This window comes from Podarcis tiliguerta, assembly GCF_965153285.1.
Source record: "Podarcis tiliguerta genome assembly, chromosome: 11".
In the NCBI taxonomy this organism is placed as follows: Eukaryota; Metazoa; Chordata; class Lepidosauria; order Squamata; family Lacertidae; genus Podarcis; species Podarcis tiliguerta.
The window spans coordinates 53,585,918-53,600,517 of record NC_139544.1 but is presented as its reverse complement, the minus strand read 5'-3'; the positions used below and the strand labels follow the sequence as shown (position 1 = coordinate 53,600,517).

The 14,600-nt window shown below is 45.5% G+C and overlaps 1 protein-coding gene across 2 annotated transcripts in view; it reads right to left on the bottom strand.

Annotated features, from left to right (window-relative positions):
- Positions 1-346: 346 nt before the first annotated feature.
- Positions 347-14,600, bottom strand: part of SMAD7 (SMAD family member 7) — a 106,955-nt gene continuing 92,701 nt past the window's right edge. For both annotated transcript variants that reach the window (XM_083403011.1, XM_083403010.1), the window contains one exon: positions 347-2,624. In XM_083403011.1, coding sequence (XP_083259137.1) covers positions 2,086-2,624 — 539 coding nt within the window. In that variant the 3' untranslated portion in view covers positions 347-2,085. The remainder of the gene's footprint in view (positions 2,625-14,600) is intronic.

Sequence of the window (14,600 nt, the reverse complement as noted above, 5' to 3'; positions counted from 1 at the left end):
AGGTTGGCGGGAGCAGGGACCGAACAGCGGAAGCTCACCCCGTCACGGGGATTCGAACCGCTGACCTTCCGATTGGCAAGCCCTAGGCTCTGTGGTTTAACCCACAGTGCCACCCATGTGGGTTACACTTTATTGCCCAAGTGACCAGTTTCTGCTATGCAGACACCCCTGCAATTCTGAGCACCACTATTTCCCTGACACCCAACTCACTTTGAAAAAACTAAGCTGTGCATTGTTATCACATCAAGTGTACTGAAAAAAAACACCAAAATTACTCATTTAGAAAAGCGTTCAGCTGGATGGTAACAGCCAGAGGAAGAAAGAAAAACACCACAATCTTGTGATCTTATCTTTTTTTTTTTTAATTTGGCATTTTGTTATTTGCATTTATATTAAAGCAAAGTGCATCTTTTCTTATTTCTTGTTTATACACATTGCACAATACATAAATAATGATGCTTATAAAACGTCTTTATATTTACAAGTAATAATATATTTATATATAACATAAAATACATTTTTTTCTTTAATAAATCTCAGGGTTTCTTTTTTTAAAGGAGTCTCTTTTTTGTTGTTGTTTTGTTTTTTGTTTTCCAAAGCACTTCAATGCTAAAATTCCAATGAGAATGCTTCTCTTGTTCACTTAAACCTTTTATATTTAGAAAAATAGCTTATGTTAAGGTCTAAACATGCTCATTGAGCTAAGAACAGTGTAAAATTATCATACTAAGTGTATGAATTCAAGAAGAAATAAATGAATGACTGCAATTTCTGGATGCGAACAGTACTGTTGCAAACCTGATCAGGGCAGGTTATAAGGGGATAAATACTGAAATTCCCTTTCGTCTTTTTTTTATTTATTAAAAAAAAAGAAAAAGGTCTCAAACAAGTCTGCATCGCAGATCAATTTGAAAAGCACAGGCCATGCACCTTAATTGTTTTCCTGGCATCACAAATGATCACTAAGCGCAATGGGAAAATGGGCATGCCCTTCCGAGCCCATGCTTCTCGCCCCCACCCCCAAATGACACAGACATGAAGTGTTAAAGCAGCAGATGGCCGCAGTGGAGAGGGCAGGAAGGGGGGAGAAAGAGAGAAGAAAAGGTTGTAAGATTGTTGGCAAAAGATTTACTCGGCTGCATTTGCTCCCTAATCGGACTCTCTTGCCTTTACGTGGGCTGTGGACATTCGCTCTGCGCCAGGGACCCACAGTGGGTTTTCCGTCGCCGCAGAGGGGTCGGCTTCCTTCATACCAGCAAAGGAGTTGGTGTGTTTGTGACAAACAGCAGATGGACTGATCTGCCACAAAGGGCAGAAGCTGCAGCGAAATGAAATGCATGTTGCTTCGAGATCGGCACGAAGGCATCGCACCGCGGCAGACTCCTGCAAACGGTTTAGCACCGAGTTTGCAAGGCAAACCAAAGAGGTTATCCTTCTTTCCTTCCTAAAAAGCATGGTAACTCCAATGTGCGTTTGGAGCTCTCCAGCCTTGCAATGGCATTTCCTTTTGTTGTATCCCTCGTTGTGCAAGTGTGTAGATCTGATCCCTCGACTGAAACCAGCAGGGTAAAAGCCACGTGCGCAAGAACTCTGGGAGCAAACACAGGTCTCCAAATTGATGTGTGTTCACCAAGAGGGTTTGAGTAAGGGGGGCGGGAACCTGTACCACTGTTTGAGGGAGCTATGTATAAACCAAGCTGCGTCCAATTCCTCCCACCACGTCTGGGCAATAATAACTTAAAAGGTACAAAATGACCCACTAATGAATGAAGTACGTTCAAGTGAAACTCTTCTCCATTCCACCCCACCCCAGCCCTTTCCCAGGTGCCTTCCTTTCCCCCTTCTGAGTTATTGGTCATTCACACTTTAAAGAAGAAAAGAAACTTATCGAAATACCAAAACTGGAAAAAAAAGAAAAGGAAAAGAAACACACAGAGAGAAATCTTTCCATAAGCTATTTCTCAAAACAGAAAACAAACGAACAAAAAAAGTTTGCATGAAAAAGCAAGCACTCAGAAGGAGATATTTAGCAGCAAAGTAGTTATAAAAGGTCATTGTTGAGTCCGGCCTAAGTCTCTTGAGTCATCATCGGTTATTGAAAATAACCTCCAACCAGCAAGGGCAACTGCTGATGAACTGTCTCGTATAACACTGGCCCCAGCCTTTCACAAAGCTGATCTGAACGGTGAAGCCAGTCCACGGCTGCTGCATGAATTCGTGGTCGTTGGGCCTCTGCAAGCTGTACGCTTTCTCGTAGTCAAACGCTTTGATGGAAAAGCCTGGGAACACCTTGTGCACTAGCAACGTCCTGGAGTCGGGATTGTCCAGTGTGGCCGACTTGATGAAAATGGGGTAACTGCTGCGGTTATAAACCCACACCCCGTCGACCTCCTTGGTCAGCTGGATGCCGTAGCCGATCTTGCTGCGGACTTTCTGCACCAGCTGGCTTTTATTGTCCGAGTTGAGCTGTCCGAGGCAGAAGCCATTCCCCTGAGGTAGATCATAGAAGATATCCAGGGACGGTTCTTGGACAGAATACAGCCGGCCCACGCGCGTTTTTTCTTCCCAGTATGCAACCACGCACCAGTGTGAAGGATCCCCTGGATCTTGCAGAACGTGGGAATCTGGAGGGAGAGAAGATGGGAGACCAAAGTTTAACCTCACAACAAAACAACATCATCATCAATAACAATAACACAGAATACGAACAACTATACATGCTCCCTATCATTTAATGAACGTATAAAGCTCTCTTATGAACTCTAGCTCAGTACAGTGGTACCTCAGGTTACATATGCTTCAGGTTACATACGCTTCAGGTTACAGACTCCGCTAACCCAGAAATAGTGCTTCAGGTTGAGAACTTTGCTTCAGGGAGAGAAAAGAAATCATGCTCCGGCGGCACAGCAGCAGCAGGAGGCCCCATTAGCTAAAGTGGTGCTTCAGGTTAAGAACAGTCTCAGGTTAAGTACGGACCTCCAGAACGAATTAAGTACTTAACCTGAGGTACCACTGTACTGACTGGTACCTGCGCTACAAGTCTTGGGCTAACAAGGTCTGAACCTAGAACCCTCTGCATTCAAAACATTTGTTCTGCCAACTCGGCTCCACCCAAATAGTCACAACAGATCTACGAAGCCCCTTCATTTCTCTTCCCAGGCCCACCAACTCTCCTCCTTTCCACTAAGTGTACCAGATAATTTATGTTTTTAGCTACAAACAGAATACACACATTCATTTGCATGAATCCAACAGAGACCAAACATTTTCCTTGTTTATTCTGCAACCGTCTTATTATGGAATCAATTAACCCAAATGCAAAGAAGTTTGCGTTTGCAGCTAAACATTAGAGAACTGGGCTTACAAATCATTAAATATTTTTTTGGGGGGGGCTCTAAGAGAACTGTCCCCCCACAAATACACATAAGTAAGAGTCTCTGGGTTTTAATTGGATCCTGTAGACAGCAAGAAGGGAAGAGTTCTAGAATGCATGCATTGCAAATCCCTCCCTGCCTGACGTTATGGGCAAACATTGGACATGATTCGGGGAACCATTTTGATGTGGCAGCAAGAATGCAAAGTCGCCACCAGTGGACTGGCCACTGTGCTTCTGCCATATGGTGTGACTGTGGCTCCTTTGGCAACACCCACATGTTCAGAAGAGCAGGAGACTGCTATAGGAAAGCTTTTCTGGCTGTTTTTGCAGCTCAGGATTCCCATTCCTCCTTCAGTGAAAAGCTGTTACTATCTTCAAAGTCATAAGAGCTAAACAAGACCCCCACCTTTGGAGAAGGAGGCCTCTGGGCATCAGGTGTTGGGCATGGCTGCTGCTTCCATGCCCAGCTTGTGGGCTTCCCAGAGGCATTGAGCTGCCCATGGTTTAGAAAGAGCATGATAGCTCAGCTGGTTAGAGCATGGTCCTGGTAACGCCAAGGTTGCAGGTTCGATCCCTGTATGGGATATTCCTGTATTGTAGGGTTGGACTAGATGACCCTTGGCCAACTCTATGCTGGACGATCCAGCAGGGCTCTCCGTATGCCATGTGATGCTTCATCGCATCACTTCTGTGTCAATAACAGTCAGTGTGAATGAGCAGATTCATGGGAGAGTTGAACCAAGCTCCCTATGACCAAAATACCTCCCGCAAACCTAGGTCTGGTGGTAAACTGCAGAACTTTTAAAAAGCAAAGTATCTGGGATTAATCACTGCTGCTGCTCTGGCTACTCCTCCTACCCTGGTTCCACTCCCCACTATCTAGACCATAGCTGTCAACTTTTCCCTTTTCTTGCGAGGAATCCTATTCGGAATAAGGGAATTTCCCTTTTAAAAAGGGAAACGTTGACAGCTATGGTCTAGACCAGTGTTTCCCCAAATCTGGGTCTCCAGCTGCTTTGGGACTACAATTCCCATCATCCCTGACCACTGGTCTTGCTAGCTAGGGATGATGGGAGTTGTAGTAAAAAAAAAAAAAAAAAAACACTGGAGACCCAAGTTTGGGGAAACACTGGTCTAGATTATTCCAGAATCGGGCCAATCAAATCATGTTGTGGTAAAAGAACTGGCTGAAGACACAAAACTACAGCACAACGTGCCACCTTGCATATCCCGTAACTGATTTATCTTCACCCCCACCCTGCAGCCTGGCTGCAGCCTTCAGGTCGTGAACACAGTCATTCAGTTTAAGCCAACGGCAAATCAATGGCAGATAACATAATACCAAAGACCTGCTAATCAGCCGCAGACATCTTTCGTGATGTCAAATGTGGGTAAGCAGGGCTGACAGCGAGGGATCGCACAGACTAACCCGCCGCGTACATCATCCTGTTCTTAAAAACCAATCCCTAAGCTTTGTTTCATATAATAAATTTTCCTCTCGTCTTGGAGGGAGGGAGACAGACATAAAAGGAGAGTTAACCATAGCTCCATCCAGACTGGGGAGGTAGGGCAAGATCATCTGCTATAATTTACGGGCCTTATTTAAGCCTATAGCCAGATCGCTGGTCATAAATGCTCAAGGATGCAGACGTCAGATGAGCTATAAATCTGATTGAATTGCAGTTAGACTGTGGTTTGTGGTAGCAGGGGTGGAGACCGGAAGTCTTGCATTTGTTAGCAAAAAAATGCAGTGGGGTGGAGGGGGGGAAGGGGGTGGGGTGGGGAAATCTGCTTCCTTCTCTTTCTCAACTCTGCCTCTATTGCTAAACAGGGTAAAGGGGGCAATTATCACCAGGGTGCTGGAGGGAAGCCTCGACTCCAAATCCCTCTTTCAAAGTGCTAGGCAACTTACAGAGTGCATCAGCTCTGTTCTGATTACCCAGAAATTCCACAATGCTATTTACAGACTTACGAAGGCCTGGGAACTTATTAACCCTATGCAAAGTTTCCTTTTAATAAAAGGGACAGAAAATGGGGAGAGTAGGCCAGGGGGGGTCTCACAACTCAAGAATATTTCCACCAGAGTCCTCACGAACCTGCCATAACATCCCTGGGTGTTAAAACAGCAGTCAGGAGCATGTGAACATTTTGCTCCAAAATCACCCTCTACCACAGTTTACTGTGGCATTTGCACCTTGCTTATTTTCCCTGATCAATCCTACGCACACTGCAGAGTATCTGTGCCAACGGGCTGCCCGCTTCCGTTCAGAGAAAGGTGTGGCAAATCCACAGGTTGCTTAGATGCATGGACTACCGAGGAAATGTGTGCACTAAATTGAATCGGGTGTCCCAGCTCCATGCGTGCTGTGAAGCGGGTTGCCAGTTCAGGGTGATAACCCAGTTGTGCAGCCTCCCTAGGTGCAAACTCAAGTCTACCATCATCAATGCTCACAGTGCCGTGATAACCCAGTTGTGCAGCCTCCCTAGGTGCAAACTCAAGTCTACCATCACCAATGCTTACAGTGCCGTGCGCATAGAAGCCTGTGGCCCCATAGCCACAACATAGAAGCAAGCCGAGAATACTATAAAACAAACCATGGAGTCAAACCACGAGAGGCAGGAAAGAGCTGTAGCTCAGTGGTAGAGCTCTCGCCTGGCATGCAGAAGGTGCCAAGTTCAATCCCAGTCCAAGTAGACAGTCTTGAGCTAGAATGGACCAATGGTCAGACTCTGAACGCAGCAGCATCCTATCTTCCTCTCGACTATTTCCCGGGAAGGATCTCTGTGATACCAGATTTTCCTACACTGAGCTGGTGATGTCGGGGGAGTGCTTTTCAAGCTGGCAGCTACGCCCATTGAGGAAACCTATTGACGGAGCCAAAAGCACATCGTTCTGCAGCTCCATTTTCTGTGCCCACTTCCAACTCCTTAAAGCCAACCCTCCCCTGATCTGAGAGCGGTATATTCAGTTTGCAATACTTAAAAAAAAAAACAAAAAAACCCAACCACCACATTTAGAGGGAGGGAACAGTGTTGTGCAATTTCCTCCTTTAAATGCCGGCTAGGAAAATATTTCCTTGGTAGCTTGAGGCTGCTTCTATTTATAAAAAAAGAAAGAGAGGGGAGGCAGCATTTTGGGAATTAAGAAAGATAAAATTTACAACCCACCCCTGGGGACCAGGGGGGCGGAAGACCCTCTCCCTTAAACCGCTCGGGCCTGTGAGATGGGCTGCCCGTATTTTTGAGGTAGGCCTTGATTTTGTCTTTCAGCTCTTTGCCCACCCGGCCTCCTCCAACAGTCCCCTTTTCTGTGCCTCACAATTCTTTGTTTCAATAAAACTATCCCACTGAAACCTGGCACCGAAAACGTGGGGGGAGAGAAGCCGAGTTAAGGGGAGGGGGTTGAAAAGGGCTGGAGGGATAGGCGAAGAACGCTCATATCAAATTACCTTTAACCTAAACTCTCCAGAACTACTTCAAATGTAGTCGTCGGCGCAGAATAACAAAGGGGATGTATATTTCTTTTTTTATACAGATGTAAAAAAAATAGAAAAGGTACAGAACTATTTCCCAGGTTAAAGGGGGGGTTGGGGTTTTGAGAATGCTTTCATGAAAGGCAAAAGCAAAGCGAGAACCAAAGGCAGGGAATGTCTGTGTGTGAACATCTCTATCTGTGTATCTGCGCAGAAGGACCTTTCTTTCTGTAGCTCCCCTATTTCATGAAAGAAAATCCCTCCGACGGCATTCTTTCCCTTTCATCTCCTTGGCCCCGCCAGTCCACCCAGCAATTTTCAGACAGACGTCAGTTAAAGAGAAGTTTTCAGATTATGTTAATTGCTGAGCCTAGATAAATTGCAGGCTCCTCTCTCTCTCGCTCTGGTGTTTGTGTGTGCCAGACAGCGAGACTTCTCCATTTATATGTCCCTTACAGCTAAGAACTCACCACACAGGCAGGTTTCAGTGACCTCCTTGAACGTCAAATTTCCTACATGGGTGGCGGGCGTACATGCATACACGCACACACACACACACACAAACACACACACACAGTGATGTGGAGCTACTGGATGGGTGCATTATGATCCTTGACTAAGCGGTAACTTTCCCCCAGTGTGAATGGCCACTTGCACTGCCATCTCTGGTGGCAAGGAGACTCTCAAGATCGTGGGTAGACAAACTAAGACCCGGGGGCCGGATCCGGCCCAATCGCCTTCTCAATCAGGCCCGCAAGCAGTCCGGGAATCAGCGTGTTTTTACATGAGTAGAATGTGTGCTTTTATTTTAAATGCATCTCTGGGTTATTTGTGGGGCAAGGGAATTTGTTTATTATTATTATTTTCAAAATATAGTCCGGCCCCCCCACAAGGCCTGAGGGACAGTGGACTGGCCCCCTGCTGAAAAAGTTTGCTGACCCCTGCTCAAGATCATGCACACTCCAAGATTTTAGATGAGGTGTGCCTCCAAGACTGTTGCTATTTTGCAGGAAGGAGTCAAGCGCACACCATAAATTTAGGTTCGTGCAACTGAAAAGGATTAAGATATACTCTGGGTGCCCTAAGATCGACAAATCCACTTCAAAAGGATTTCTTTTTTCTTTTTTTGCAGTTAGGAAACCGGTGGGCGTTGCAAAAGTGTGAAGCGGATTAAGCACAAACATCAAATTGTGGCGTGCAATTTCATTGCCTGCCTTTGCGTTGTTTCTCAGGCTGGTTTGTCCCTGGGAGCTCTAAGCATCCACAACAGACCAAAGGAATCTTACCAGCACTCAGTTATCATGGGTTGCAACTACTTTGGGTGCACATCAGCATGCAGACCAAGTGAGGCCAACCAGGGCTGCAGATCGAAGACTCACTGGCTGCTCATTGTCATGCCATGCGCCTTTATCTCTGCAATTCTCGCTTCCCCAGTTGCAGTTCACTGTAAAATGGGACTTAGCACTGGAACAGCCAGCAGTAGTTCCAGCTGTCCCTGGGGAGCCAGCCGTGCAGATGGTCTCATTATTCAGTGCCATGGTTGGGCAATTCGTTCAGAACCAAAGGCCAGATTAGTAATATATCATGAGATAAGGGAATCAAAGCTCATTTGCATTTTCAGCTGCATGCAATTAGCGTAATTTGCTTATCATTTTCATGAATGAGGCAGGTGACAAGCTACTGTTTGCCCATTCGTGCTGCATTCAATCTGTAGCAGAGTCTTCTTAGTTCTGAGATTGCCAGCATCAAGGGTAAAAAACCCCACTTCTTCACCTTTGCAACCCATTCGACAGACATACCCATGCATGCACAACAATCTTAAGATGGGCTGCGTGACTTTAAACATTTTAAAAAATGTTTATTAATTTAAATCTTCACCATTTTACTTAAACAGAAAATAACATCCATTAAAAAGAGTTGAGAAACTGCTCTGCAGATGAGATGGAGCGGTGACGTCACAAGTGCTCGCCAGTCAGTGCTCTGCATAGTCAACTTTTAAAATGGAAAGAAACATTTCCTCTTGAAGCCAATCCTGGACAGGAAATTGTTCTTGCGCATACAACAGGAGTTGTACACTTCCACAGTGGTGTATTCAAACAATGCGCATCCACAGCAGCCTTGAGATTATCAAGACCAGTTAAGAGTCCCAAAACTGTGATTAAGTGTCCTAACCTAGGAAAGATGTCAATATGCGCCCCAGGCTTACTTCTGCACTCACTGCAAGAGGTTAAAGAATGAGCATTTACAATATTAGAGACTAAAAACAAATGGAAGAAAAAAATAATTTTTCCAGAAGTTACCAACAGAGTAAAAACATATATAATTTCTGTGGGTCCATTGTATCTATAGCTAGCCATAAAAGTATAAAACTCTGTGATAATAAAGGTATCTCGGACTGTACAGACACCCCATCCTGGGGTGTTTTGGACTAGAACTCCCATCAGTCCTAGCCATGATGGCTAATTGTTGGGGCTGATGGGTGTTGTAGTATGAAGCATCTAGAAGACACTAGGTCTGGAAAAGGCTGAGGTTTTACTGCATCCCTGAATTTACTCCCCTGTAGCTGTAGTAAAGAATTCCCAACTAAATCGCCAAGAACAGATTCAAAGGGATTTCTGGTTGCAGTTAATTATTAATATAATTGTAGATAGAATTTGAAATGCTAATATATGCCTCCAGAGACCCCACTCCAAGTTAATAAAAAAAAAAATAGTTAGAGGTACACAGAACAGTTCTGGATCCACTTTTGGGCTTAGCACATCAAGCAAAAAGTTGGTGAGCAAATGGCAGTCAAGGGAAAGTGTGAATAGAGATGTCAGGTGAGAAAAAGCTGAAGCAATGCCTAGCCCACAGAGGCAACGTCTAGGAATCTCTTAGTAAATATTGTATTTCAAATGCACCTAGATAACAAAGCAAACTAAGAATAAAAGGACAGGAACGCTACACAGCCAAGCTGGCTTAAAGGGAATGAACTCATCAAAAGAACTTCCGGGCCACTTTTACTTCCCTAACCAAGTGTTCCTTCTGCAACCGAGAGATGGACAAAGGCATCCCTCCAGTAACTAGTACAGTGGTGCCTCGCAAGCCGAAATTAATTCGTTCCGCAAGTTTTTTCGTTGTACAAGTTTTTTCGTCTTGCGAAGCACCACTGCAACAACGGCGGGGAGGGGCGGGGAGAAGCAGGACAGCTGCCGCAGCCGGTACCTCGGACTCACCCACGCGCTGTGGCCACCGTGCGACACGGCTGCTGGAGGGCGGCGGGGCTCAGGAGCGCGACTCCAGGGAGAGAGAGGCGCTGGCGGCAACGGCTCTCTGAGGGGAGCGCGCGAGGGGGGTGGGCAGCGGTGCGAGGCACTAACCGTCAGCTGGAAGGTGGGAGGGAGCCGGAGGAGCAGGGAAGCGTGCGTGCGTGCAGTGACCGTCGCCATGACACGAGAGGCAGGGACATTTCATCTAGCGAAGCAAGCCCTTAGGAAAATCCGTCTTGCGAAGCACCTCAGAAAACGAAAAACCCTTTCGTCTTGCAAGTTTTTCGTCTTCCGAGGCATTCGTCTTGCGGGGTACCACTGTACAAGGGAGATTCACAAAAAAGTAAAAAAACACAGGATGTGCAACCACAAGGCTAGCTATCCCAGCAACAGACACTAAAACTGTTTAGATTCAGGTAGGTAGCCGTGTTAGTCTGATGCAGTCGAAATATATATATAAAAATTGTCCAGTAGCACCTTAGAGGCCAACTAAGTTTGTTCTTGGTATATGCTTTCGTGTATCTGAAGAAGTGTGCATGCACACGAAAGCTTATACCAAGAACAAACTTAGTTGGGTCTCTAAGGTGCTACTGGACATTTTTTAATATATTAAAACTGTTTAGACATTAAAGATGTTACTGGACTACAACTCCCATCATCCCTAGCTAGCAGGACCAATGGGCAGGAGTGATGGGAACTGTAGTCCAAAAACAGTCAGGAGTCCCAAAGTTTGGGCAGCGCTGCACTAAAATATTGGGTCTGGTTCTGCTGTGCCTCAGACACTCAAAAGGCAGCAAAATGTCTCAGGGCTGCCCAACTATCTCCCCCAAGGTTCAGTGCAACAATTAGGGAGAGGCTCTGCCATTCCACCAGACACCTCAAATCAGTCCTTGCACTTCCCTAGGCATGGAAGGAAGAAAAGATTGCGTGCTGGAAAGTGCATTTGTGGATCCTTGCATCATGTCCGCATGTAAATTGCAAGCTCGTTTCATACAGTTCAATATAATCACATTTCCCTGTTGCATTCACCATTCTGTCCGGCTCCTAGGTATGCCAACAGAGAACAGAACAATATATGCCCCCAGGAGATCAAGTTCTTCAGTTTAGAAGGGCCTGTGTATTAAACTAATGCCACCATCAGTGACAGGTTCAGGACATTTCCCAGCTGCCGTCCATCTTACTCCTCACAGCCTGCTCAGATGAAATATTGCCGCTGTTTAGAACCACTGCTGAGCAGAAAGCAGGGAGGGCCACCAAAGGACCGCTGTTCATTCACTTTCTTGTGGACCACATAGCCCTGATTCTTGCTCAAAATGCTGTACAGTAGTAGAATCCCTGTGGTCCACCATATGTTCTAAGTCTAGGTTTACTAAGCAAAGGATCTCTTAACAGTTATTGAATAACTAAGCTAGAGCATAACTTGCACACTCTTCTAAGAGTCGTTCCACATAAGAAATGCCTTCTAGGATGGACCATGGACCATCTGAATGCAGTGGTACCTTGGGTTAAGTACTTAATTCGTTCCAGAGGTCAGTTCTTAACCTGAAACTTGGACACACCATCAAATGGAATAAAGGTATTCCATATATAACAATGTAAATTTGGGTCAGAATTTGGCTTCTGGGGGGAGCGAGACTCTACTTACTTAGAGCAAGCTCCAAGTTGTTAAGTCATAGCATTTTAGCATTGGAAGGGACCCCACAAGGTCATCCACTCCAACCCCCTTGCTCAATGCCGGCTCTACAAAGCAGGATGTAATTGCAGGAACACTGATAGATGGCCTACTCTCTGCTTAAATATTCCCAGCGATGGAGATCCCATCATCTCCCAAGACGGCCAGTTCCACTATCAAACAACCTTTCTTGCTCAGAAGTGTCTCCTGTTTCACTGAAGCATCCCTCCCTACAATTAGAGAGCAGTTTGGGAACATGTATACACACCTGTTTAACGACTTCCATTCCCCCAAGCCACCCAGATTAGTAGTATTATTTACTACATTCCTACACCCCCTTAATTTCCAAGGATCTCAAGGTGGTGTACACGACTCTCCACCTCCCCATTTCATCCTCACAATCCCATGATCTCCTGACCACCTGAATGGATGGAGCATTACGTGGTTTACGTAACTCCAAAAATGTGTGATTTATGAACCTCCAGGCTATATATGGACTTCTAAGTCTACTTGAAACCACCATCCTCTCTAATCCCCGGGTGGGGGCTGCCACTTGTAACTTGTGAATGACATTCCACTTGACGGATCTCAACCTCCTACTTGACATGACGCAATGTTTCACATGAAAGTGTGTGTTCTCCCACACCGTATTCAACCCACTTTAGGGGGGGGGGGGTCGCCCTAGACAATTTTCAAGTAATTCTCAAGTAGCCCACCCACCACCCAAAATAATCAGCTTTGAGGAATAATGTCTAAGTGGTGCTCTCCTCCAATCTCTCATCCCCAGCTGAAGAATAATGAAAGTTAAGCTTTGTGTATGAAAATGAGTGTGTGTGTGTGTGTGTGTTGCATTTAGACATAGCATCAGTGCCAGAAGCATCCATGTGCAGCACAATGGAAGCGCATGCAATGTAGAAAACACCAAGTTAGATGCGCCAATGACCTGACTGCCTCACCACACCTTAAAGGTACCCATATTGCCGAATGTGTGAATGGTGCCATGGGCTGCAAGAACGTAATTGCATGCCCAGCCCCGGCCAAAATTTTGTGTCCTATCGTTAGAGAGGGATCGCAGAGCAGAAAGACCTACATTTCCTAGCATTTTAAAAGGGGTCTCTGGAAAGCAAACATACATTGATTCATAAATGCTTCATTAGTCACTGCCGCTGTCTAATTATGACAAGTAATCAATTACGATTGCTACGAAACGATCCGAAGAGGAAGAAGACGAAAGATGGAGCGGTGCCGGGGGGGGGGGGGGGATTCCTTTTTAAAGCCTAATTGTATTTTCTTTTAAAAGCCAGCAGGCAGAAGCCACCGAGTCCTCGAATGAGTATGCTTTATAGCTAGGGGAAAACACACACACACACACACACACACACACACACACGCCAAGGAGGCTTGGCCTGGCTGTCTCTGGTGGTTAGACTAAAGCCAGCTGACTCCATCCTCCTCTGTCCCAGGCAACAGGCCTCATCAGCCATGCAAATTATAGAGTTCTGTGGTGTCTGAAGGCAGAGTTTCTACTTAGCTCAGAAGAAAAAGGAGTCTTAGAAAGGGCGGGGATCAAGAAACTCAGCCAAATCCATTCATAATATTTACAGTAAATGGCCCTCTTTGCTGTTGTTTGGTACGAAGCCCAGCCTAATTATTTTTGAAGTTTTAATTTCAAAAACCTTATTTCCTCCTTGGTGTCTCTTCTCTCCTTCTACTTAAATATCCCCCAAAGCTCTCTTCTTGTTGTTTTTCCCCCCTTCCCCTCCCTCTCTGGCTCCAGAAGGGAGTCATTATTGTTAAAAAATCTCAACTGCATTTTTGGAGAGAGTACACCGGTTTTGTTTATCCTCACAGCAACCCTGTGAGGTAGGCTAGGCTGACCCAGAGAGTGGGGAAGCAAGAAAAGCACAACATACTATTCAGTCTCATCGTACTGGCCCAAAATGTCCTGCCTTTGCACCCAGCGCTGTAGCAAAACTGCTGTGAAACCTCTGGCCTTACAGGTCAAGCTCCCATCATCCTTGACCAATGGCCATGTTGGCTTAGACTGGTCATGCTCAGGATCTGTCAGTATAATACCTTGACCAGAGTCCAACAAGCATAAAGACCACCTAGGTGCTAGCAAGGACCAACGTGTAACCCCAATCCCCATATAAAAGGACTTCCGCACCTATTTCAAAACAGCTTCACAAATTAATAATAACCCTCTCCAGTGCCAGCGCCGAGGCAGATTCTCCTGTGTAAATCCAAGTATCTTCTGCGTTGATCGAAAAATAGGGCGCTTTTCATTCTAAACTCATGTTATATTAACAACAGCAGGAGTATTAAACCAATTTTGTATTCTTTCCCCACTCTATAGCAGCATAGTCTTCTCTCTCTCTCTCATTCACAAAAACTTAAAATATGTGTCATCTCCTTTTTCACATGGAGAACCAATTCACGCCCTCCACTGGATGGTTTATGGCATTGATGGCCAAACTTGACCCTCCAGCTGTTTTGGGGACTACAGTTCCCATCATCCCTGACCACTGGTCCTGTTAGCTAGGGATGATGGGAATCGTAGTCCCAAAACAGCTGGAGGGCCAAGTTTGGCCATCACTGGGTTCTGGGGAGGTCTACTTTTGTGACCAATGTGGCATCTGAACCAAAGAAACCCTGGAAGATCTACATCTGATTTCACTGAAACTGAGTGCCCATTTGGGGTGGTTTTTTCTTTTTTGCATGTGATAGCTTGTTAACTTTTGTTGCTTTTTCCACCTTCCGGCACAGCTATGCTAAGAAACTTTGCAAATTCCAAAATAACAACAACAGCATCATTAAATATAAGCCAGTAC